Source organism: Argopecten irradians, chromosome 3 (genome assembly GCF_041381155.1).
Source record: "Argopecten irradians isolate NY chromosome 3, Ai_NY, whole genome shotgun sequence".
In the NCBI taxonomy this organism is placed as follows: Eukaryota; Metazoa; Mollusca; class Bivalvia; order Pectinida; family Pectinidae; genus Argopecten; species Argopecten irradians.
Window position 1 is genome coordinate 44,205,767 of NC_091136.1, and position 24,359 is coordinate 44,230,125.

Here is a 24,359-nt window from a genome sequence, read left to right on the forward strand (position 1 = left end):
GCTGCTCCAGCAGGGACACATTTGACGGAAATTTCGCGGTACATAATTCCTTCTAGTTTTTAGCTTTTACCCTACTGAAATATATCGCTTCATCTTGTGCTGTTTTTGACAGACATTAATTCACGATCGTCCACTAATCCCTGGACATATTTTGTCACTATGTCTACCATCACGGGAAATCGGAATTCACTATCACAGAAACACCGTGATACACAACCAGATAACACTAGAGTCTCCAAACACTATAAAATCTTTAATGAAAGCTCGCGATAATGTGGGTTTGGGTATCTATAGTTACACAAATACCAATGAATGTACTGCGTATTTTGATAGTTCCGACTTGCGTTGATTCGACACTGATCGTGAACCGAAGTCACATTGTATCACAAACTCACTGTAGTCCCTATAGGTCCAACACTCGGACGTAGAGGTCATATGTTGATGTTTCAACATCCGAATCACGGACTGTCGCGAGGCGAATAATAAAGCCAAAATCAGCACTCAACACATTCACTGTGGTTCGAAATTATATAATTGGAATTCTTCAGCAACGCAAATGAGGAAAAGTGAGCCCCTCGCTGAAATGATCTCCTTCGAGTTTCCGGAATACTTCCATTACCAAACAAATAGTCACAATAATTAAAATCCATAAAGTTCAGCCAAAGTAAGTAACATTTCCACTGCCGTAATCATGGTAAACTACATGCCCACACCGTTTGTAGGCGTTTTCTCCAAAAAATGATAATTTGGGCTATGACGAGACGCTATTGTATATCTAAGTCCCGTGATGGGAGGTTGACTACGGCAGGGGAAAACTAGAAAACGTCACTTTTAAAATTCAATTAGTTTATTTACTTAAACATCAACGTAATATAAGTTCACAATTAATCCACTATGAACACACACATGGGCACACTGTTTTCCCACTTAAGTTTATGATCACTGCTAGGTGAATATCCATAATTGCGAAGTATTTCAGTACATCCAAAATGCAAGTATAAGATCCCGATGGACACACACTAAGTGTAGTAAAGTATCCGAATTTAAAAATAACTGATTCCTGAGATGCGTGGAGTATTGTCCCAAAACCTTCATGTATTCTCGCTTTTCTTCAACGTTGCTCACCCCTTTTATACCCTCATTTCATAACTATGGATCTTATTGGCCTAATAAATATATTCTTCCCGACAATAATATGAAGTCTTTTCCTACCTATTCCATACCCCCTACCCAACCATAACTTAATTTGGCTGATATTATTTAGCTCTCATGTTCTATTTACGTACTCCTTACGCACCCTGTCAAACTGGACCCTTCACAGCCCTAGTCTGAAACAAACTCCGAAAACGGAATGGCTCTCCCTCATAGGAGATTTCAGAGGTTTTGCCTTAAATTCATATTAGAATTAGTTCCAAAATATCATTGCACCAATGGTCATAAATGAAATGTGAGAAACGGAAAAGCGGTGAAATATGAAGAAAGTGCTTACTGTATTATTCTCAATATTGTTATCCGAGTTGTTCCCCTTACCACAGAGAACTGACCCTATGGCCTTTTCATACGCCTAAAGTTCGCATTAGTTTGTGAATTATGGGATTAGTTAAGTTAAATAATTATCCAAGACGATCTTGAAGCACCGTTAATATATATTGTGATATTTAGAACTTGTTCGTGGAACTAGAAAAACTAAATAGGATTTGGCTGTTGATGCCAAATGCGCATTGGATTGAAACGTCTGCAATAATTTTTGAGGCGTTCCGAATGGAATGAGGCATTAGATGAAAAAAATGGCGGAGCTGCAATTCGAAGCTCCGCTTGCCAAATTTGAAAACGAAGACTGGAACGAATATAATGAATTTCAAGGTGTAACAGACATTCAGAACTCAAACAAAGACTTCGAAAAAAGAAGAGGATTAGATATGACCGATAATGGTGGTTCAGACAATTTTGTAGACACATTTTCAGGATCGCTTGAGGATTTGGTTCATTCATTTGATGAGAAAATTACGAAGTGTTTTAAGAATTTCGAAGAGAATGTTGATACAATAGCACCTGTACAAATACGAACTCAGGAAGAAATAATGAGTGATTGCCAGTAAGTAGCCTATATGATTATATTGTGGATGGTTGAACATGAATTTGATGAGATCATCACTTCCCGGGTCTGTCTCAGCCTCTGCAGTCTTCATAGAGATGTACGCACGACATCTTAAAAGAGTGGACGTGTATATTATATCTGGAGCTTAGTTATGTTTGAGCTAAAACAATAGCATATGATGGACCAATATGTAAAATGACCTTATTAAAAAGGACGGATGTATTTTGAAATAACAAAATTTTGGCAATCTGATATGCAGTGCTTCAATATAATTTAAGTTAGATGACAAAACAACAGGTGTCTGCATGTGTCAGTCAGCTGTCATGACTAATAATGTTTCATTTCCCTTGACATTTCACACTACAACAAAACAGTAAACACATATTTAGATTAGGCCTAGGACTGAAAAGTTTTTCATGTAAAACAGAGAAATGAATTTTTACTGTATATATATATAATCATAGATTACACAGAAATGGTGCACTTGGTTGGTGTACTAACCTCATTTTCAGCCATGGATATACTTTTTCCTACGTTATTATTAAAGAGCTTTTTAATTTTGTTTCGTAAACATAGTGGGCAATTAACAGAAATGACTCCTATTTTTTTTTTTATAATTGATAATTTTATTGAGTTTGAAGAGTTACTTGCAATAATTTCGTAATAGTGTTTAATTCCAATAAATAGAGCAGCTATTTTCTGAATTTGAAAATCAATTATAATCGATAGATTTTGAAAATGAAACCGATTCCCATCACTACAAGATGATGGTTAGGTATCAAATTAACTTTTTAGACTTCAAAGTCAGGGGTTTTGCCAGCTGTTTTGGGAAAAGGACCCCGAGCAAAAATTGAGAAAACATTATCAGCATTATTTTGTTAAAATGTTCATCAAAATTTTGTTGAAATAATATCAAAATGGGGAAATTAAATAACAAAAAAGGTTTGGTTGTTTCTTTAAATGATATATAATATTATTATTAATATTCTTCACTTTCTACACTTAATTTTACTGATGTCATAGGTATAATACCGTATTTTCCTTAATGAGGGCGCCGGGCGTGGGTAAATGGCCAAAGGGGGCGCCGTTATTTGAGACCATTTTTAGATGGGTTTTTTTAAACAGACTATAGTCATCTTGCTTTTAGTTTCGTATTTTTCTGAAACTTACTATAACCAACTTTCGTTTTGAAGTCAAGTGTTGAAATTATATAATTATGAAGAAATGTATGCACCAGAAGTATCAAACATTGGTTAAATATGTCTGTTTCACAGAATTTTGGCATTTCATGCTAGCCTGTTTGTTTACCATGCGTACACAAAATGGCGGACGGTGCTTTCGATCGCTACTTTCGTTTTGTGGCAGATGGGAATTACCGACAAGAGCACACAATAAAATGCCTAGAAATGATAACATTCCTGTTATTTAGGAACCTTTATCATAGATATACAGTAAGTAATCATAAAAGTTAAAACCTATATAGACATCGCTAAAATGTTGTTGCCAGTTAGTCTTCATCCATACACGTGTGTGGGGCATTCAAGTGACACGTTTTATTTTGAATATGGCGTTCTCGCTATTTCTATGTGTAAACACTTGGCAAAGAGGTCCTAAGTTGTCCAATGCAACAAATTTAGTGCTTATAAAAGCTGATCGGATATCTGTTAAGCATCAGATTGATGTGAAACAGTATTTTTTTAGCGTCTGCAAAGACAAATCGTCACAATCTGGCACAAAAATTGTATGAAATTAGTTGATTTTTTCAGCAAAAAACGTGGGGGCGCCCTTATTAGAGGAGGCGCTCTTAATAGGGAAAATACGGTATAAGACATCATATTTGGGGGTCCTTTTACCGAAACCTATAAGGCGTGGCTTACAGTGACTAGTGGTATGTTTTGCAGTTGAGCATTATAATATAGACTAGTATATAACAAGATAGAAAAAAATATAACAGCTAGACCAATATTCGGACCCGAAACCTCCAAACAGTAGCCAAACGCTCTACCGACTGAGCTATATCTGGTCATTGATAATCGAACCAGTCTAATCCTGTTGCACTCCTCCCTCCTTTTCAAAGTCTTCAACCTCGAAGACATACAAGGCCCTTGTACCACCATTGTGGGTATTTTAGTTGGGCGCCAAGTTTGTGAAGGGTGAGGAGAAAATGTAATGACCACTCTGGGATTCAAATCCAGGACCCTCTCAACACTTGCTGTATGCTCTACCGACTGAGGTGTCTGGTCACTGATGACCAACCCAGTCCAGTATTATAATTTAGTGCTCATGACGGTTAAAAAAAGAAGGGACTTGGCTATGCTCCTGGGAGTGTCATTTAGTCTATGATATTGCCAAGTTTATACAAACAATTGACCAGACTTAGTTTCCGACATTGTTTGGAATCATGCTTTACCAGTATAAGCCTTTTCAACATTTTGAGAACCAATGGTTCCATGGCATATATGCATGTCATCAATAGGCCTGACCACATGCTGAAGGCCAACCTTTTGAACGTTTCAATCACCAAGGTGCCCTATTAATATTTTTTTTTCCTACAAAAACTAAAGTAACTGCATCTTTGATGACCATTTGAAAGTTAGGTCAAATTGCATCCTTTCTTGACTGCATTTATAGGGAAAGTTCCTATAGCTGCAATGTACATGTTGAATGTTTGATAAGTTCCTATTTAGAGCATTTATTACTTCAATGACGGATGATGTTATATGAGTTACGTGGTGCCGCCTTGCTGTATAATTTGTTCTTTAATAACATGATGGCATCAATGAATCTTACTAGCTTGCTAATATGTCATGCCCTGGCAGACTTCTGTTATTACTGCTTAGATTGAAGAAATTGAGTAACCCAAACCAAGTTACAATATAAGAATTCAAATTTAAACTTGTCAATATTTCTGGTACACTATCCCTATCGTCTGCTATATAGGGTCAATTGATCTTGGAGCTTGAACCTTTTCTTGAGGGCCCGCCAGATGTTGGGTCAACAGTTGGCAAATAATTCACTGGCTATCGACCTGTGTTGGTGCTGTTTTATAAGGTCATGGTACAGGAACTATATCTGACAATGATAATATAATATTTCCAATCAATTAAGAATACTCAAGCATTTCATTTGTAGTTCATATACTTTACATGTACATGTACCATATTTGATCCAATAAGCGCCCAGGGCTTTTAGAAAATTGAAAAAATTAAAAGGTGCTTAATAAGACGAAATGATTGTAAAACTATACAGTTTTGGTCTTTATTTATGCCCAGCTGGCCCACCTTGAATTTGAGGTCACAAAAAGGAGGAAGGGCGCTTATTGGGTTGAATACAGTATTTGTTATGTGCATGCATGTTAGCAGTTTTTTTTTATAAGCCAAGTTTGGTTAATTATTAAACATCAATCAATTGAAGTAGACAATTGATGAGATCCCTCTATCAAACCATTAAAGGTACATGAACCTAAATAAACCATGTAAATTTGAGTAAAATACATATTTATGACGTGTCAGATACCTTGCTAAGTACAATATATCAGTTATTGTGCAAATATGTCAAATAAAATAAAATAGTTATAATGAAAATTCCATCTTTCTTTATTTTGAAAAGGCCTGGTCGAGATTTATAGGCTGAGTGTGATGAAAATAGTAACAATGCACTGCACAAATTAAGTGATCGTAAACAAAATGATGGGTCGAAAACGTGGGTGAAGCAAACACAAACGAATTCCGATAAAAAACGGAATACGACAAGAATCAGTAATGTGAGCGATTGGGAAAGTAGGTAAACATAAATGGATCGCTGCAATGCAAGAGACGGGAGCAACTTCCCACTTTATACATGCGTGATGTGAACCTCCCTTCGTGGTGCCCCATCCAATGAAAACTGTTGCTTGACTTTTCATTTTGTTTTATCATTATTACGCTAAACACAAATTGTTTTATAACGAATACTAACAAATATGGCTTATACAGTAATACTGCATATATGCCAACGATCGTAAATTAGAAAAGCTTCTTAGAATGTGGAAAACATGTGTTCTTTGTTGTGTTGGCAACTTTGTTGTTCATGATGGCCTCGCTTTCGATCTGCTCATGTTTTGTGTCCCAAAAATAAAATATGGAGGTTTATTTTTAATATGTTAAGGGTTGGTATTTCCTACGTTTTCCTAACGTTTTTTATAACCAATCATTGTAATAAAATCTTCAATAAACATCTGAAAATCGTATCTAAACATACAGAACAATTTGTTTTGGTTTCATGTCCCTTTATGTTATGATCATGATTAAGTAATAAGAATCAACTACCTAATAATCTTTGTACATTTTCTTAAAGATGCTCCACCGCCGACAGAGCATAAATGATATTCATCATTCGAACAATAATTGGTGTTTAATCGTGTATATATATGTATAATTAACACAAAAAATAATATAAAATAATTTACTTCGCCTTTGGTGCATGCGCAATCAGGACTTCATTCCATATAGGATATAGTGGCACGGAAAAGTAAAATTCGATGCTCAAACTTTTCAATGGTGGTAATGGTGTAAAGTAAGTAACTTTTGTAACTGAAGAAAAATACTATATTGTCAGCTCCTGTTTTTAATAGTGAAAAAATACCATTTGTCAGCGATGGAGCATCTTTAATAGAAATTGACTGACCAAATTATAATATATGTTTACATATATATCACTAGCAATATAATTATAACCATTAAAATAATAATAATAATAATTTAAAAAAAAAAAACAACAAAAAACTGGATAATACCTAGTACATCAGAAAAGTAAAGCTTTAAAGTTGATATTTCAGAGAAACATAACCTTGGTAATCATCACTCAGATACATATAGTGCTGGTTGTGCCATAGTATTTAACTATTTTCTCATGATACAATTTACTGTGTTAATAATATAGTTATCAACTTAAGTATGTTCCTTTAAATGTGATGAATGTGAGAAATTGATAGATAATTTATTTAGATTCAACCTCAATTCATGTATCATCTTCATCAATAAGCTACATTTAGGGTCACCCTTCTGAGAAAATAGCTACTTTTGCTCCTTAGTATTGTACGAAGCATATCCTCAGAATCCTCTATACAGTAATTACAAGCTGCAGTGGTTGTGTGGAATCTTGTTCTGCATCGTATGCGATCAAATTGAACAGCTTTGACCCTTCTCATTGGTATATAAATGACATTCCTCATCCCATACAAACGTCATCGTGAACGCAGAGTAACTATTATGTATTTTTATTTCTTTATCCTTCAGTATACAACTTCCTTTTACACGATATTGCAATCAATGAAATTACACAGCACATCTACAAGAAATGTTTGTTTCCAATCAATATTTGTGCATTTCTGTTTGGATAGTTTATTATTCCCGTTCTCCATGATATTTGATCAATTTTTATTGTATGACCCAGCTGCCATATGTTAGCCCATTCTTCCATCTCTATCTTTTCTGTTCGTCATCACCTTGACAAATATCTGATATCAATTGAATATTAATGTTAATTGACCCAGTTTTATTATCAAAGCCTCTAAGGAAACATGTTATGGTCTAGCTTGGCAGCAAGATGATTTATAAAGGAATATTTTCACAATTTGTATCTCATTATTCTGGTTCCTAGTTTAGGGTAATTAACATTCTGATGAATTTTAAAAAAAAACACTGCTCATTAAGATATAATAAGAACCATTAAATTGAAGCCATATGGTGCATTAATTTTTCATTGGCCTATAGGTTAGAAAATAAGGAAGACATCCCAACTTAAAAAGCGCTCATATTATCATAATTATATATACATGCATTCAAAGTTTATGATGACTCTATTATTGATATATTATGCTATGCAATTCACAAATTGGAAAAGTTACATTAGTATAAATCTAATTATGACAATTTTTGATGTCACTTTATATGCCAAAATGTTTTAAGTATATAGAATGACCGATTATGTGTATGATAAATAATAATGAGGAATTATATAAATGGGTATAGTGTATGGGGTTTTCTGTGTGAATAATGAATGTTGAGATAGCAGGAATCAGTGACTCATTTAGAAGAAGAGGTATGATTGGGTCTGCACTGAGTGAATAATCAATATACACACCACAATGGCTAGGTGCCAGTGAGAAGTGGGACACTTTCATTGTTGTTACTGCTGTTGTTGCTGCTGCTGGGGGACACTTTCATTGTTGTTGCTGCTGTTGTTGCTGCTGCTGGGGGAATTTATTGTCCCAGCCTCCCAGAGCAACAGTTTGTATTTAGACATGTTACATACAGTGGAAGTGGCTATATTACATCAGGAAACACAATATATAGATTTATATGGGCATAAAATGGTATCAGGACTGCTTGGACGTTGTATTACAAATAACAATAGCTTTATATGTTTAGGCAAAACACAACTATATTCACCAGCCTCCCTATATATATATATATTAAACTATATGCTATATATATAGAACACACTTGGAAGAGTCTTCAAAGTTCTGTAAAAATAAAAGAGTTGACATTGTTGATTGATTGCCAGTAACATATAAAGCAAGCAAGAAAACAAGGATTGTTGTTATTGTTATAATTACCTTGTACTTCTAACATTGGTTCATCTAGGTAGGGGCAAAAGTTCTGTAAAAATAAAAGAGTTGACATTGTTGATTGATTGCCAGTAACATATAAAGCAAGCAAGAAAACAAGGATTGTTGTTATTGTTATAATTACCTTGTACTTCTAACATTGGTTCATCTAGGTAGGGCAATAAGTTCTTGTCAGGAAGAAAAAAAAACCACAACACTATGGCTTTCAATTTGTCCAATGACCTGTATCAAAGGAAAATATTCTATTAAAAATTATATTAAAAATCAGGGTAATAATTTTACCAATTCAATGAAATTCAATCCTTGTTCTAGATAGGTGTTACAGAAAGAAAGTCATTATTTACAGATAATCTACCTTTGACCCTCTACTGACTTCACACCAAGTTGTAATTTGATTAATTTTGACACCCATGTGAAAAAGTTGCAAGTTACCAGTTGTAGGGTTACAGTGTTTCACTACCCCATCCCCAAAATCAAAAAAGCTTTATTTTCAAAATGGTAATATGTACAAGTACATATTCTTTAATGACAGGCAGTGAGGCTTTGTAATTAAAGCAATACAAAATATCCTTACATTATTAAAAAAATTAAAAGATGAATGCTAAGTCTGTTTGGTACAGAAGGCATAGGTTCTAAGGTGGAGCAATGCTCAACATTTAGAATCCAAACAAGCTTGACTATTTTTTGCAACGAGAACAGAAATTGATAACTGGATAACTTGGAAGTCTCACATTACCTGTACTGTTAATCAATAAATCAGCAGTAGACACAATTTAGATAGTTATATTAAGCTATTTTAATAATATTTTTACCCAAAACTGGCTCAGTGTGCACAAGAAAATGTCATGTTTTGTGACACTGGTAATAATACATGTGCGTTTGTGTTTCAGAATGTGGTGGACCATTACAGGGAACTTCGGTAACATCCTTCCAATAGACTGGTCAAAATCCTATGCAAGGGAACTGCATGCAAAAGTTCTAAATCTTGGAGAACGAAAGGTAGGTCACAGCTATCCAATTTAAAGGAAAGGTGGGTTTGGTTATAATGAAAGGTTAGAATAGACTAATTTTACAACAGAGAAGCCAGATTTTTGTGAAAGTTTAAACTTGAAATGAGAGGTTTGTCACAAAACCTGACAGTAGTAAAGGTCAAGGTCCCTAAGATCAAGATGAATATTGTGGTGAAAAGATACTTTAAATATTTATAATTATGAAAAATTTGAATTACTGGGGTATATGTTATGTACCAGGTACATGTACGCTGTATATAAAAATGGAGATTATATATATAATTATAAAAATTCAATACCGGTCAAATAGTTTAGTTGTAGTACATGATATATTCTCCCACAGGAATGTGTGACCCCTAACCTTGACTTGTCTGATGATGAGGAGCTGGCTCAGGCCTTTGACATGCACTCCCTTATTGTGAGCAGTCTGACCCAGAATGACTCCGACCATGTGGAAACAGCAGAGGAAGTCATCAGTGAAATAGAATGTATGATGCAGGTAAGAGATACTTAGCTTCCTTAGCTTTCACTGACTATCATCTTTCATATAACAGTTGTTAACAATTAATTGAGTTACTGAGTTGACATTTTAAGGCATCTTTTGAAAGCCAACGAAATTTTTCTTAACTTACCATGTTACAACTAAAGTACATGGAAATGATTGGTTTCAAAACTTTACAAGTGATTTCACTGTAATGCTAAAGTAATCTAATATTATATATACTATACTTTGAAGTTGTATGCCATCTATAAACGAGTTTGAGTCTGCAAACATTTACTTGTGGTTTTGGTTGTAGGAGCCACAAGAGGAGAATCCAGCAGAGCTGTATCCAATAGAGGCGGAGCCTGTTCCATATACAACCATTAAGGACTCTCTCCCCTCCTACTCTGAAGTGGGTAAGTATCATTTGGAAAGTTCCTATAAGTATATTAGTATATCCTTTATAACAACACCAAAGCTGATTAACAGATTTGAATGATGAAACAGTAGCTCTATTATCTATTTTAATCAATATTTTGAGAATACCTTAGTAACCTCATGGGAAGCTTTAACTTAATCTGAATCATTATTTTATAGTAAGAGGTACTAAAACTTACAGGCTTTGGTATTAACCTGCTGCTTTCTGTTTACAGAGTTGAAAGGGATGTCGAACACAAAGCTGAATGAGGTCTTGGCGGAGTATGAGCTAATCATCAAAGAGTTATCAGAGACCTTGATCCGAGAGTTGGCCCTGCGGGATGAATATGAGTATGATAAGGAGTTGAAGAACCAGTTTATTTCACTGCTTCTCACCATACAGAAACGAAGAAGGGAGAGCAATCTTGACAAGAAAAAGAAGAAAAACAAACCAGCTCCACCTACGTCCAGCGTAAATAATAATCTGACTAGTCCAGATGGACCCAAAACGGTGAGTGCCCATTTCTGTGTATAAAATGAATTTTAAAAAAAATGTTTTCAATTGTGTGTAGAAATGTTTTGCATGATCAGGATCTAATTATTAAATATAATGAAAACATTTCATAGTTCTTTTAAATTTGTGGGAAAATGCTTTTTTATACATGTACCAGGACACAAAATGATTGAATCTTTCATTGTGCGAAAACTATCTTATAAAGCGACATGAAAATATTTCTAGGAAGTAAAGAGAGTACCAAGTAAAAGGAAAAACGCTTTTTAAACACAATTTTATTTCAGTTCTGACCTAAACTTACTTGATGTGTGTTTTCTCGTTTTCATTACAGTTCCTTACAACAGTTATCCCCTACCATACATTTGAAGGCCCACCAAGATCTGAACAACTACAAATTTACATAAAAAGTAAATAATAAAACAGATTGAACCTTGGAATAGTTTATCAAACTGAATGGTGTATGAAGTAAATCTATAAACTTTCTGGGTGACACCTTTCCATGCTAACAACTGTACTCAGAATTACACATGTCTTAATTATGATGAAAGTTTCTGCAAGATATGATGACTAATGTTGTAGTTGGTAAAAATATTGGAAATGATGTAATAATATGTATTTAATGACTTTATTCAGAAGTTCAGAACATGTATTTAATGACTTTATTCAGAAGTTCAGAACACAGCCTTTAATACCAGTATTTTTATTCTACAGTCCTACAGGCCATAAATGAAGACAGTCCAACAGTCCCCACACTTTTGACTGACTACATCTTGAAAGGTAAGTTGGTATTGCTCTATCATAAGCTTACAGATTTTAGTGCCTAGGTTCCTTTCCTCATTATCTAAAATGGTTTCCCAACATAGTGGGGAACTTATTGTGTTTGCTTCATTTCTTCTTCTTCTTCTGATTCATCTTTTTCCGCCGCGACTTTGTTCACCATGAAATTTTGTGAGATCATTTCTGGTGACCAGCAGATATGTCAACCAGTTTTGTTTTTTCCAATCAGCATCCAAGTCACCTGGCCCAAAGGGCTGGTGAGCTTATGTCATGGCGCAGCGTCCGTCGTCCGTCCGTCCGTCCGTCAACATTTCCTTTAAATCGCTACTAGTCAAAGAGTTCTGCATGGATTGTAACCAAATTTGGCCACAAACATCCTTGGGGGAGGGGAAACAGAACTTGTATAAATTTTGGCTCTGACCCCCCGGGGGCAGGAGGGGCGGGGCCCAATAGGGGTAATAGAGGTAAATCCTTTAAATCGCTACTTGTCATAGAGCTCTGAATGGAATGTAACCAAATTTGGCCACAAACATCCTTTGGGGAAGGGGAACAGAACTTGTATAAATTTTGGCTCTGGTTCCCCAGGGGCAGGAGGGGCGGGGCCCAATAGGGGTAATAGAGGTAAATCCTTTAAATCGCTACTAGTCATAGAGTTCTACATGAATTGTAACCAAATTTGGCCACAAAAATCCTTGGGGGAAGGGGAACAGAACTTGTATAAATTTTGACTCTGGTTCCCCTGGGGGCAGGAGGGGCAGGGCCCAATAGGGGAAATAGAGGTAAATCCTTTAAATCTCTACTAGTCATAGAGTTCTGAATGGAATGTAACCAAATTTGGCCACAAACATCCTTGGGGGAAGGGGAACAGAGCATGTATAAATTTTGGCTCTGGTCCCCCGGGGGCAGGAGGGGCGGGGCCCAATAGGGGTAATAGAGGTAGATCCTTTAAATCGCTACTAGTCATAGAGTTCTGAATGGAATGTAACCAAATTTGGCCACAAATATCCTTGGGGGAGGGGGAACAGACCTTGTATAAATTTTGGCTCTGACCCCCTGGGGGCAGGAGGGGCGGGGCCCAATAGGGGAAATAGAGGTAAATCCTTTAAATCTCTACTTGTCCTAGAGCTCTACATGAATTGTAACCAAATTTGGCCAGAAACATCCTTGGGGGAAGGGGAACAGAACTTGTATAAATTTTGGCTCTGTCCCCCGGGGGCAGGAGGGGCGGGGCCCAATAGGGGTAATAGAGGTAAATCCTTTAAATCTCTACTAGTCATAGAGTTCTGAATGGAATGTAACCAAATTTGGCCACAAACATCCTTGGGGGAGGGGGAACAGACCTTGTATAAATTTTGGCTCTGACCCCCTGGGGGCAGGAGGGGCGGGGCCCAATAGGGGAAATAGAGGTAAATCCTTTAAATCACTACTTGTCATAGAGTTCTGAATGGAATGTAACCAAATTTGGCCACAAACATCCTTTGGGGAAGGGGAACAGAACTTGTATAAATTTTGGCTCTGACCCCTGGGGGCAGGAGGGGCGGGGCCCAATAGGGGTAATAGAGGTAAATCTTTTAAAATCGCTACTAGTCATAGAGTTCTGAATGGAATGTAACCAAATTTGGCCACAGACATCCTTTGAGGAAGGGGAACAGAACTTGTATAAATTTTGGCTCTGACCCCTGGGGGCAGGAGGGGCGGGGCCCAATAGGGGAAATAGAGGTAAATCCTTTAAATCGCTACTAGTCATAGAGTTCTGCATGGATTGTAACCAAATTTGGCCATAAACATCCTTGGAAGAAGGGGAACAGAACTTGTATAAATTTTGGCTCTGGACCCCCTGGGGCGGGAGGGGTGGGGCCCAATAGGGGATTTAGAGGTTAATATTAAAATTCCTTCAGAAAAGAAACAACGAACCTGTATTCAGAACATTACTTGGCATTACAAACCAGGTGAGCGATACAGGCCCTCCAGTTTTGTTTTTTCCAATCAGCATCCAAGATGGCCGCCACAGCCTTTCATTGTTCAAAATTGAACTGCTTATATATATATATATTTAACTACTGGTCCGATTTGCCTGGAATCGGTTTCAATATGTAGTTTAAATTAGATCCTAGATTTTTAAGTGAAAAATTCCATAATTATGAGTTAAAGATGCTCCACCGCCGACAAATGTTATTTTTTCACTATCAAAAACAGGAGCAGATGATTTAGTATTTTTCTTCATTTAGAAAAGTTACTTACTTTACACCATTACCACCATTGAAAAGTTTGAGCTTCTAATTTTACTTCAAGTTAAAAATATGAAAAATAATTAATTGCATCCCGAAAAAAATCTGTGGCACTATATCCTATATGGAATGAAGTACTGATTGCGCATGCACCAAAGGCAAAACAAATTATTTCATATTATTTTTGTGTTGATTATATATATATATACACGATTAAACACCAATTATTGTTCAAATAATGAATATCATTAAAGCTCTGTCGGCGGTGGAGCATCTTTAAAAAAAAAACAATTTTGTGACTGTTTCAGATTTTCTAACACCATTATTCACTGGTCAGCAGGGACCCGTTTAAGGTCCAAGTTCATTTTTGTTGTATTTTAAAGTTATAGATCATATTGTTACTAGTGACATTAAACTATTTTGTGGTCATTTTTGGTGACCTGTAGATGTGCAACATTTGCAGACCAGGAACCAAGATAGCTGCCACGGCATGCAATTCGTAAAAATTAAACAAAAAGGAACATGGTTGAGAACATAAAACTAATGCAATTATAGACATTGCTGTGCCTAATATATTAACTTCAAATGAGTGACTTTAGAAAAAAAAAATTCTTCTGCGAAATAAAATTTATTTACCAGTAAAACAATGTCACATCATCATTCAGGGGAAGTCACTCTTGTCAAATTAGGCTCTGTGGAGATTGGGGGAACTTTATGTGACGGCACCTGTTTAGTTTTAAGATGTTGTGAATTGATTATAAAAGAGCAGATTCACAACTTGTTAGATATACTGATTTTGAAATGAGTGCAATGTTGTAGTTTGTATCGCCATCATTATGATTTAAAAAAAAACCCAACACGAAATTGGTGAGGGCAACGACATGCCCCCAAACTATTAAAGGTGATGTGTTATCCCAAAGTAACAACAACAACATCAAAGTCTAGTACCTTTCTATAAATCAGATTTTTATAAGTAATAAGTAGGGAGTTGTCTAAAGGTTAAACTTAACATTTGTATTCCACCATTATTTGATTCCATTTTGGACCAGCAAGTATATAGGTGAAAAGAGATGAAATAGACATTAAAGTAGGCCTGTCGGTATATAATTATTTAGCTTTCATTTGAATGTCAAATATCAGCTTCACTCTGACTGCTATAATTAGCTTTGTACCAATCTGATTGACCGAGGTTAGGTTGCCCCGGGCGTTTTTTTTTTCCCTTATGATAGTATCAGAGTGTATAAGAGCCGTATTGATTGTATAGGTATCGGCAGACCTTACCTGTATAGACTTGCTCCTTGACTAAATCAATAACACACTTGAGAGATAAGGTGGCAAGCTTTCATGTGATTTCTTCATCTCAGATTAATGATTTCACAGTCATGAGTGTCATGGATCACCCAACTTAAAAATGCTCCTTAAAAACCAAATCTTTTTAAAGATACTGGGAAAATACTTTCACTCTTTATTCAATTTAATAGTCAATAGTGTTGTATTGATGATCGGCAATAATCGATTAACTGGCTAGATGACCCTCAACCGATCCGATGATCGATTGAAAATGTCATAATCGATCATCGGGAAAAAAATTAAACTCATTGGGAATCAAATATTTTTCTATTAAAAACCTAAAATACACTGAAAACTCCCTAACATTCCTCCATGTCAATAATTTTCACCAAATACAGTCAAAAACAGGCCAGAAATTTTTGTTTTCAACATTCTATCCACTGCTCATAACAGAGAGGGCAAAACAAGCTTTTAATATATAGATTATAGGCAATTTGAATAGAAAATTGAACCGATCATTTTGTGCGATTATCGGATCGGATGAGTCTTCCGATTCCAACCGATGATCGATTATCATTTTTAGCCGATTATACAACACTATTTAATAGTCAAAATGTCATTCTTATATTTCTTCTTAAAAGTCTACCAACATTAAACCATGAAACCAAAGAACTCTTGACACAGAGGTACATCCATAGTATGTCAAAAGTTAAACATAATGATTATCATATTCATGATGTCAAAGAATAAAGGTCAAATGATATCATCTCAATACCTGTATGTCATTAATTTTATTCACAATTATTTTTTTTCCTAATCAGCCTTGCTGCATGCCAACGTTTTTTTCATAGGGCAGGTAAAAATGTGAAGTAATTCTGTATAACTTTATAAATTTTGCTAAATTATAATATCTTTGTCTAATATTAATGTCAATGTAGCATATTTCCTTTTTTAATAAACTACATATGTATATGAACTATGGACATTGATAGGTACATAGCTATATAAGGCTGTTATTAGGTCAAGTATGGAAACAATGTACGAAAGGTATATTTATTCAGTAGGAAGTGTAGGAGTATATGTATTATTGATTTGTGAGGGACCATCTGCCTCCTCCCCATAACCCAGGATTCCATGTATAGGAAACATATGGCACTAACTACTCTGTGTAGCTATTGATTTTTACCAATGCTAAGTGCTACATGGATCTTACATATACTGGGACTTGGTTCTACACAGAACCAAACATCTACAAACGATTTGCTAGATTGCAATTTTTTTTGTATAAGGGTTCCTTCATTAATTGTTTAAAGGGACAATTCAGTCTAAGAGAACATTAAAACTTGTACATATATCGGAAAAAACCCTGTTCTAATGAAAATTAGATCAGTCGGTTTTACTGTGATATGCCTGAAAAGCCCATGGTGGTGACATGTGTGTAGATGTTCAAACTCGCTCGCAGTCTGCCATTCACATTGTGGTCGAACTTCTTGTATGCCAAACCCTGTCCCTAGCTTGAAGAGTTATGCAACTGTTGTCTAGAACTGCTCAAATCGCTCTGACAGTAGTATATTTACCTTATTAGGTGAATTGTCTTGTCTAAAATCATTTTAGCACCTTCTCAGTGGTTATGTAGTTTATTTGTTTAACGTGCGTGACTTTGGCTTGGGAATGGGTACAGCGTCGATATTGTACCTGCTTAATCGTATTGATCAACGATTTGATATTTCAACGATATTAATTAAAATACTTAACAATGTCGTGGAATTTTTCAATGTTTTACGTTATATGTTTCATAAGAAATGTAGAACAATACATTTATGCTATATTTTGCTTCTTGGTTACGTAAAAGAAATAGCCTGAGGGAATTGTCCCTTTAATGGCCCAAATGAAAGAAAGAAAAAAAGTTTTGATTTTGGACAAGTTGTATTCTGTAGGAAAAAGGTGAATTTTATTACTGAAGATGTACATGATTCTTCTGATAGGGTCTTACAAGCTGATTATGTTACCGTTCATGTATATATAGTCTTTGTTAAATTACAATCTGTAATGAGATTTTCTGTTTCTTTTATAGAGAACCATTGGGCTTTGCAATATACAATTTATACTTCAATGCTGTGGTGTATTAAAAATTATGTTATCAAGCACATTCACCAATTTCCATTAACTTACAATGTGCCCATAAACCAATTTTCACGTTTCCCATAAACCATCAATCAATTTGATAGAAATAACCAGTACTGATGTCAATGTTAGAGGAGCATGGGACTGGTTCAGATCCACACTAGAAACTTCTACATTTTCTTCAGTTTTGTGTAATGATATTGTTACACATCCAGTAAACATTTATATGTGATGTTTGGATGACGAGTATGATGTGTATGCTGTACCTTCATCAGACAATTGACCAGTCTGACTTTCTGAACTACAAAGGATGTTATTGTCTTTACATCCTGTTTGTGTGTAAAAATTACTGCATACATGACATTTCAAATAAATGCTTATGAAAACAATCATCACCATTAATAAATTCTCTATTGTTACAGTACTACGTTGAGTAACAGTTACGGTAAAAACTTGGATAAAGTTAGATGGTAGATGTACATTGTTCATGTTGGTCCTTATCAAACATCGGTATTATAGATTCCATGAAAAGTTGAAAGATTTACTATTTGATTTAAGATATAAAGACATTGATTCATTACTTACGACATTAAAACATTAGGAACCTATGCTTTTGGTACTAGATGTTTCCTAAATATTTTATATTTTGTTTGTTTCAGTCCTGTGTCCTACATAAGAGCTGTGTGGATGAGACGTGTACTATGTAGGATCCACGCCTGGTAGCCATCTTGTATATATACAGCCATTAGTGACACTGCCAACAGTGTTCTCTCAGTTTGTTTTTATTTCTGGGGCACTTCAATATGTTTTTTTCATGGCAGCTCATGAGCAAATTCATATTCAGCTTTGTATACGCTCATTGATTTTGCAAGAGTTACTGCCCTTTGTTTTTTCTCCTATTTTATGTTTATAGACCTTCTCATATTGATGGGCAATTTTGATTTTGACTTTGCAGTGAAAGGAGAGAGTTGTTTCCAGCTTCTGAACAACTCTTATGGTGATGAAAGTCTATATTTAAAATCAAGATATTCATGTAGTACATAACACTATAACATTCATCGGACATGTATTGTGTATTACCACTGTACATAGAAGCATTCATTGCATGTTTAATGCTAAATTATTCTGTCAACAAAGCAAATTGGTGTACATTTAGCATTTTCACCCAAAGCATTAGTCACAGTCATTGATTCTCCAAGCCATTCAAAATTCATTATTGTTTCAAAATAATTCTATAACTAATACACAATGAAATTAAGTTTATATTTTGCCTGTATATATTGTATTTTAAGGCCTGTTAGAGTCAAGCTTACAAGAAAATTGTTCTTACTGCATTTGAATTAATTGCTTAATGTTGCTTACCATATGTAATATTTTTTCTGCATTTAGTTTAGACCTACTACATATGCTAGAAGCTGTCAATATACCAACCAGAAAATCGGATTGTTAAATTTCACAGGAGACAGTTAATTTGAGCAGAAATCTTTTTGTATTTAGAGCATTGAACTAAGCAATAAGTGTGGTTATTCTACCTTCCAACATTCTATTACAACAGCAGGAGTTTACAATGTCTGCCAACCCCATTGGTATTACCATTTGCTTTTTGATCCTGCTGGACGTAATTTACTTTGGGCTGTTCCAGCAAAACATATATGGCACCCAGGGAAGGCACTTTAAAAAATAGTATGTGCCATGGAAGGTTCCAAATAATATCACTTCTGTGCCAGGGTGGCGTTTCAATGAAATCACTTCTGTGGGTGGGTCTATCATAATCTGAAGCAGTTCTAACTTTTTGATATAAAATGCAAAATTTGTGTTTTATAATTTTTGTGTCAGTCATCCTGACTATAAAAATAACTATTGAGAAAAATATTAATTTCTGACAATATTAAAGCATTGTTCATCTTCAATAAAAAAACAATTTTTTTATTTTATGGATGTTTTGATATAATATTCACAGAATATTTATCTAAAACATATTATATTCAATCAAACTAGGCAATAGTACAGAGAAACAACAGATTAGTTTTGGCAAAATACTTTTGTCAACAACAGGTCTTTATTTAAATTCACTGGTATTATGTCGAGGAAAACATGTCAGTTCACAAGCTCAGATGTCTACACTTGCATTACGTTTATGGAACACTTCGGTATCTTTAATAGATTTTCTGCTGGTTCTAGGGAGATTATACAGTACCTTTATACAAATTAGCAATAGATGCAGCAAATCAAACAATAGTTCACTGCACCATATACAGTACGATTTTGTCCTAGGTCTCTTGTTAAATGTTAGAAATCAAAATATGTAAATCCAAAAAGATGTCGGAGCAAAACAAAAAATTAAATCCCTTCTATGCCATGGTCTTGTTCACAAAAAATAGTGTGGGAGTCAACAAAATTGAAAATCACTTCTATTGGTGGGTCTCCTAATTTCAAAGTGCCTTCCCCCCTACCATATATGTTTTGCTGGAACAGCCCTTTGTATGGCTTTCATAGCAATATGTGCTTTTCTTACGGTTAACATTCATATTCATTATCATCGCGATAAACCATATAGTTTAATCTAGTCCCGTGGAAGCATCAGCACTGTCAGCTGTCATCAGATATCATGATTATGTTACAGTGTAGAAGATAAATTGTGGCCTTGTTGAGAGAAACAATAAAAAGGAGATTGCTATATCTTAAGATGGTAGTTTTATGATAAGGGAGACAACTCATGTTTTTTTTTCATGCAGACATCCAACTAATACTGATGCCTCTTGATCTTCAAGCACTTAAATGACCGTTAGATGTTCGCAATATTGGTGGAGAAATTGTGAAGCTATAACAATACAAATTTCAATAGAGAGGCCATATTAATATGTCTACTGTATGTAAACTTATTTAGACATTTTTCCACTCCTACATAGAAAATTTCACATCAGTTTAAACTAAAGCATCATAAGGCTTAATAATCATTATTATCCATAATGCCACACCCACCCAGGCACCCAGCGAAAGTGGTGATTGCTGGTTAATCTAGATACATCATAGACCTAACTCAACAAACAACCAGCGCGGGTTACAGTAAATCAACAGATGCTAATCAAGCAAGGGTTGGTATGTAATGTTACTGAAGAGACAAACTCTTTCCAGCTTGTGCTTTTGAGAAAATGGAAAAGATCTTACTTCACAGAAATTCTCATATTTTAATTTCTTAATGATCAAAGTAAGATACTGTTTTTATCAAACTATTGATCAGCGAAAAAAAACCCTGATCTGGTTACCAATAGACCTGAATAATATCAAAGTTGTCATGGTCATATCAAGTTTGACAAGGCTGTTGAATCACCATGCCATTTTGTACATATTTTTTAATCTTCGTTTTGCACAGATTTCTTGGATATGTGCAATGTGAAATATCCACAATATTATATTGTAATGTATAGAGTTTATGCTTATGTGCAGTAAAACCTTGTTGTAATGCCACAGTTTGTCTGGTATTGTAAAGGAGATTTGGTAATGTATAACAATCTGTTCATGGCTTTGTATGGAAGAGAATATTAGCAATGAGTTAAATATAAGCCTGACAAATGTGGTACTGTATCAAGGTTTCACTGGGTTTTTTTTTTATTATTTGAAAATATGTATACATATATATCTAGTTGATATTCAATAATGATATTGTCAGTTAGCTTTGTGCTATATTATATAGATCTAAAATGTATATATAATATATATGGGCAATGTGCAAATAAATATCATATATCCTTGTGCAGCGTTAATTTCGGTAATAGTATATGTAATCTATGGTACGGTATATGATACTCGCGTCTATAAGAAATCAAATTTTAATCAACTCTGGAGTTTACCACTTTTTTTATATGCTACGTGTTTCCTATGATTTTTTACACTCATGTTTTAACAAAACCATATTGTTGTACAGTGGTATTTGCTTTACAGTGATTTTGTTACTTGAGTAATATCAGATTACACAAATATGCTCGGGAGTATTTACATTAATAAAATGTTTATAGTATTAAAGCTATATATTGATTTCTAAGTGTTGTGGAAATCCTGTATGTTGTACAAGCTTTTCTTAATCCAGAGAAAAATATAATACATTATATCATACAAGATATCTATCATATACAGTGTATGTCTATGTTGAGTTCTGGCTGACCTGAAAGAGTATTAGTGATTATAATGTACCCTAGAGTGGCTGTGTCAACATCAATCGTGTCTTGATGTCCTTCCTATAAAATACCATGTAATATATATATTCTGTAGATGTGGCTAAATATAAACTAAGAAGAGCTAATTGATATTTTCCAGTGTTGCCTCCCTCTGATGAAAAAAATATTTTGAAATTGATCAGGCATTGTGAGATATACATAATGTATATGTGTACCTATACAGATACAATGTATCTTCGTTACCAGTGTTTATATGTAAACAGCTTTACTATAATCTCATTATATGTTTTTGCCAGTAAACTTTCTCTACCTGTGTACTCTTCTTGATCATAAAGAATTCTTTTGAATCTGATCAAAATGCTACTTGTATATTCAAACTCTGATTTGATTTTTAAACTTTTGTTATTGTACTATGTAGCAATTACTAAGCATGGTGACAGAGTCTGTTGTTCATCTGTACCCTTACTTGTATTTGAAAATACCATCAAGATTTCCCCATAGAATTTCACAGACAATCAACAAGCATAATATTTGTTTTGTTAATTGTATTCTCTATCATTGATCTAAATTACTTAAAACAGTCTTTCTCGCTGTTATTGGCTTCTTACTGACATTGACTATTTTTTTCAAATGTATGTGCAGCCTGTACCAGTAAACAACAGTCCACTGTAAAATTAGAAAAGTAAAGTTTTTAAGGATGTGATAAATGTGGGGACCATGTTATTAGTGGAGTACAATATTTTATCATATCATAGAATGGTATGATGGGTGTTATATATTTGTGAGAAGTCTAGTTCTAGACAATCTGATAATGAACTCAGTAAAACGCTGATGTACAGGGTTGTATATATATATATCTGTATTTCTACCTATTTGTGTACTTGTTTTTACATTTAGCTCATCTTGTTTAAAAGAGATTTTAGCATGGTGCAGCGTATGTTATCCGTTTGTCTATCAAATTTTTCTTAAGAATTACTTGATTCATAATAACTGATTGGATTTTGACCAATAGGACTGAATATTTCTATAAATTAAGGGTCTGGCCTGCTCTGGATTCCTCAGGAGTTGGCCTATGGAAAATTGGGAAGTTAGACATATTTTCTTGGAAGAATTTTTTTATGTGAAGAATGAAGAAAATAATGCATAGAAACGAATTTTGTGAAAATCATTCTGAATATATACCTATATACCCAAATGAATGTAGACCAACAACTAATTCCGGTACTGAAATATTCAGGTGAGGATTACAGGTCCCATGGGCCTCTGGTTTGTGATATTGTTTATTGTTGTTATATTGTTAACCTGTTTATTTTCTGTACAAGCTGATACCACCTGCTGACTAATCAAACCACAAGCGTCTTTAATTATTATGTTTGTATGGGACATATTCATAGTCTGTGCTTCTTGGTCAAATAATTTTAAAACTGAAAATTAATAATCAAAATAAATGTATGCTTTTAGTAAATAGTGTTCTACACTATATTCATATGAAGTGTGTTGCAAGTTACAACATTATGAGATGTAAAATAAGTAATTTACAATTTGGCTTTTTTTGTGGCCAGTGATATTTTTAGCTTTATACAGCGCTAGTGCTAGGTTGTGCAATGATATTACGTGCATTTTAGTGATTATGACGTTTATATTGCTATTAACTTTTTCCATTGTCACAATTATCACATATCCATTGGTATTTTCTCCTTTTGAAAAACAAAAGTAACTGCACAAGTGTGATTGTAAAAATGCAAAAGCCTTGAATTGCTACCACCCACTCATTTTAGACTTGAGGGATGGGGCCAGAAGGATAACCACTTCTTTTAATGAACACTGAATGCCTAACACCATTTTGAAATCTTTGTGTTTTTGTTGTAGGTGAAAATATGGTTTTTAGTGGGTTTTGAGATTTCCATGTTCACTGGTATTCACATTGATATGTAGTATAATGGAATCTTGGTGAAGTTAGAACTACATACCACCATACTGATAATAACCTTAATATTTTAAGAATTTCAAAACTGGAGATTGCTTTAAACTTGTATTCTGTATTTTCATATTATAGAGTTCTCTGCCCTTGCAGGTAGGTATTGATTTGTGACGTAATGTGTTTGCGAGTGTCACATCATACTTTTCAGAGAAAAGTACGCAAGTTTCAATCATGAAATAATGATGTCACAATGGATACTTACCAGCAAGGGAGGTAACTGTAATATGCAAAGACGAAATTTATATACATTATATAGATATGATTCCGTATATAATCAGGTAATTCTTGTATGTAATGCACATTGTGTAGATTACTGTGACTCAAGTATTATTAGATAATTTCTAATTGAAGTGCAAGCATAAAGTCCCATGGGTTTCTGTCTCAGTTTTTCAAGGATGAGCAAGTGTAGGATTGTGCCATGAAACTTGTGTAGCCAGTTTTTTCCTATGCTTTTTTCCTTGTGAAACTTTATGCAGGTATTGTGAGAAACATTTGTGTTTAATGTGAAATAATGATTTTAAATCAGTAAATAGAAATAAAAATCTTGACCCTAATGCCTTGCGTCCGTTTTGTATTAAATGACATACTAGTGTCCATGTATTGTCTGTAAAAAGCAGACGGCATAAATGTATCACAGCATCAAATGTTTTGATC

At 34.5% G+C, this 24,359-nt stretch overlaps 1 protein-coding gene across 1 annotated transcript; it reads left to right on the top strand.

The window, feature by feature from the left end:
- Window positions 1-1,675: 1,675 nt before the first annotated feature.
- LOC138318724 (fasciculation and elongation protein zeta-2-like) lies at window positions 1,676-24,259 on the top strand. The gene is made up of 8 exons (XM_069261367.1): window positions 1,676-2,095; window positions 9,599-9,707; window positions 10,062-10,217; window positions 10,516-10,615; window positions 10,853-11,127; window positions 11,462-11,537; window positions 11,842-11,907; window positions 18,209-24,259. Exons 1-8 carry the CDS (start codon window positions 1,779-1,781, stop codon window positions 18,223-18,225), a joined length of 1,116 nt encoding a protein of 371 aa, XP_069117468.1. The 5' UTR covers window positions 1,676-1,778; the 3' UTR covers window positions 18,226-24,259.
- The last annotated feature ends 100 nt before the right edge of the window (window positions 24,260-24,359 follow it).

Excerpts from the sequence above, each read along its gene's own strand:
- LOC138318724 (XM_069261367.1), top strand. The coding sequence starts at position 1,779 with ATGAAAAAAATGGCGGAGCTGCAATTCGAAGCTCCGCTTGCCAAATTT. Across the intron at positions 2,096-9,598 it reads GAAATAATGAGTGATTGCCA|AATGTGGTGGACCATTACAG; the intron begins GTAAGTAGCCTA and ends TTTGTGTTTCAG. Across the intron at positions 10,218-10,515 it reads AAATAGAATGTATGATGCAG|GAGCCACAAGAGGAGAATCC; the intron begins GTAAGAGATACT and ends TTTTGGTTGTAG.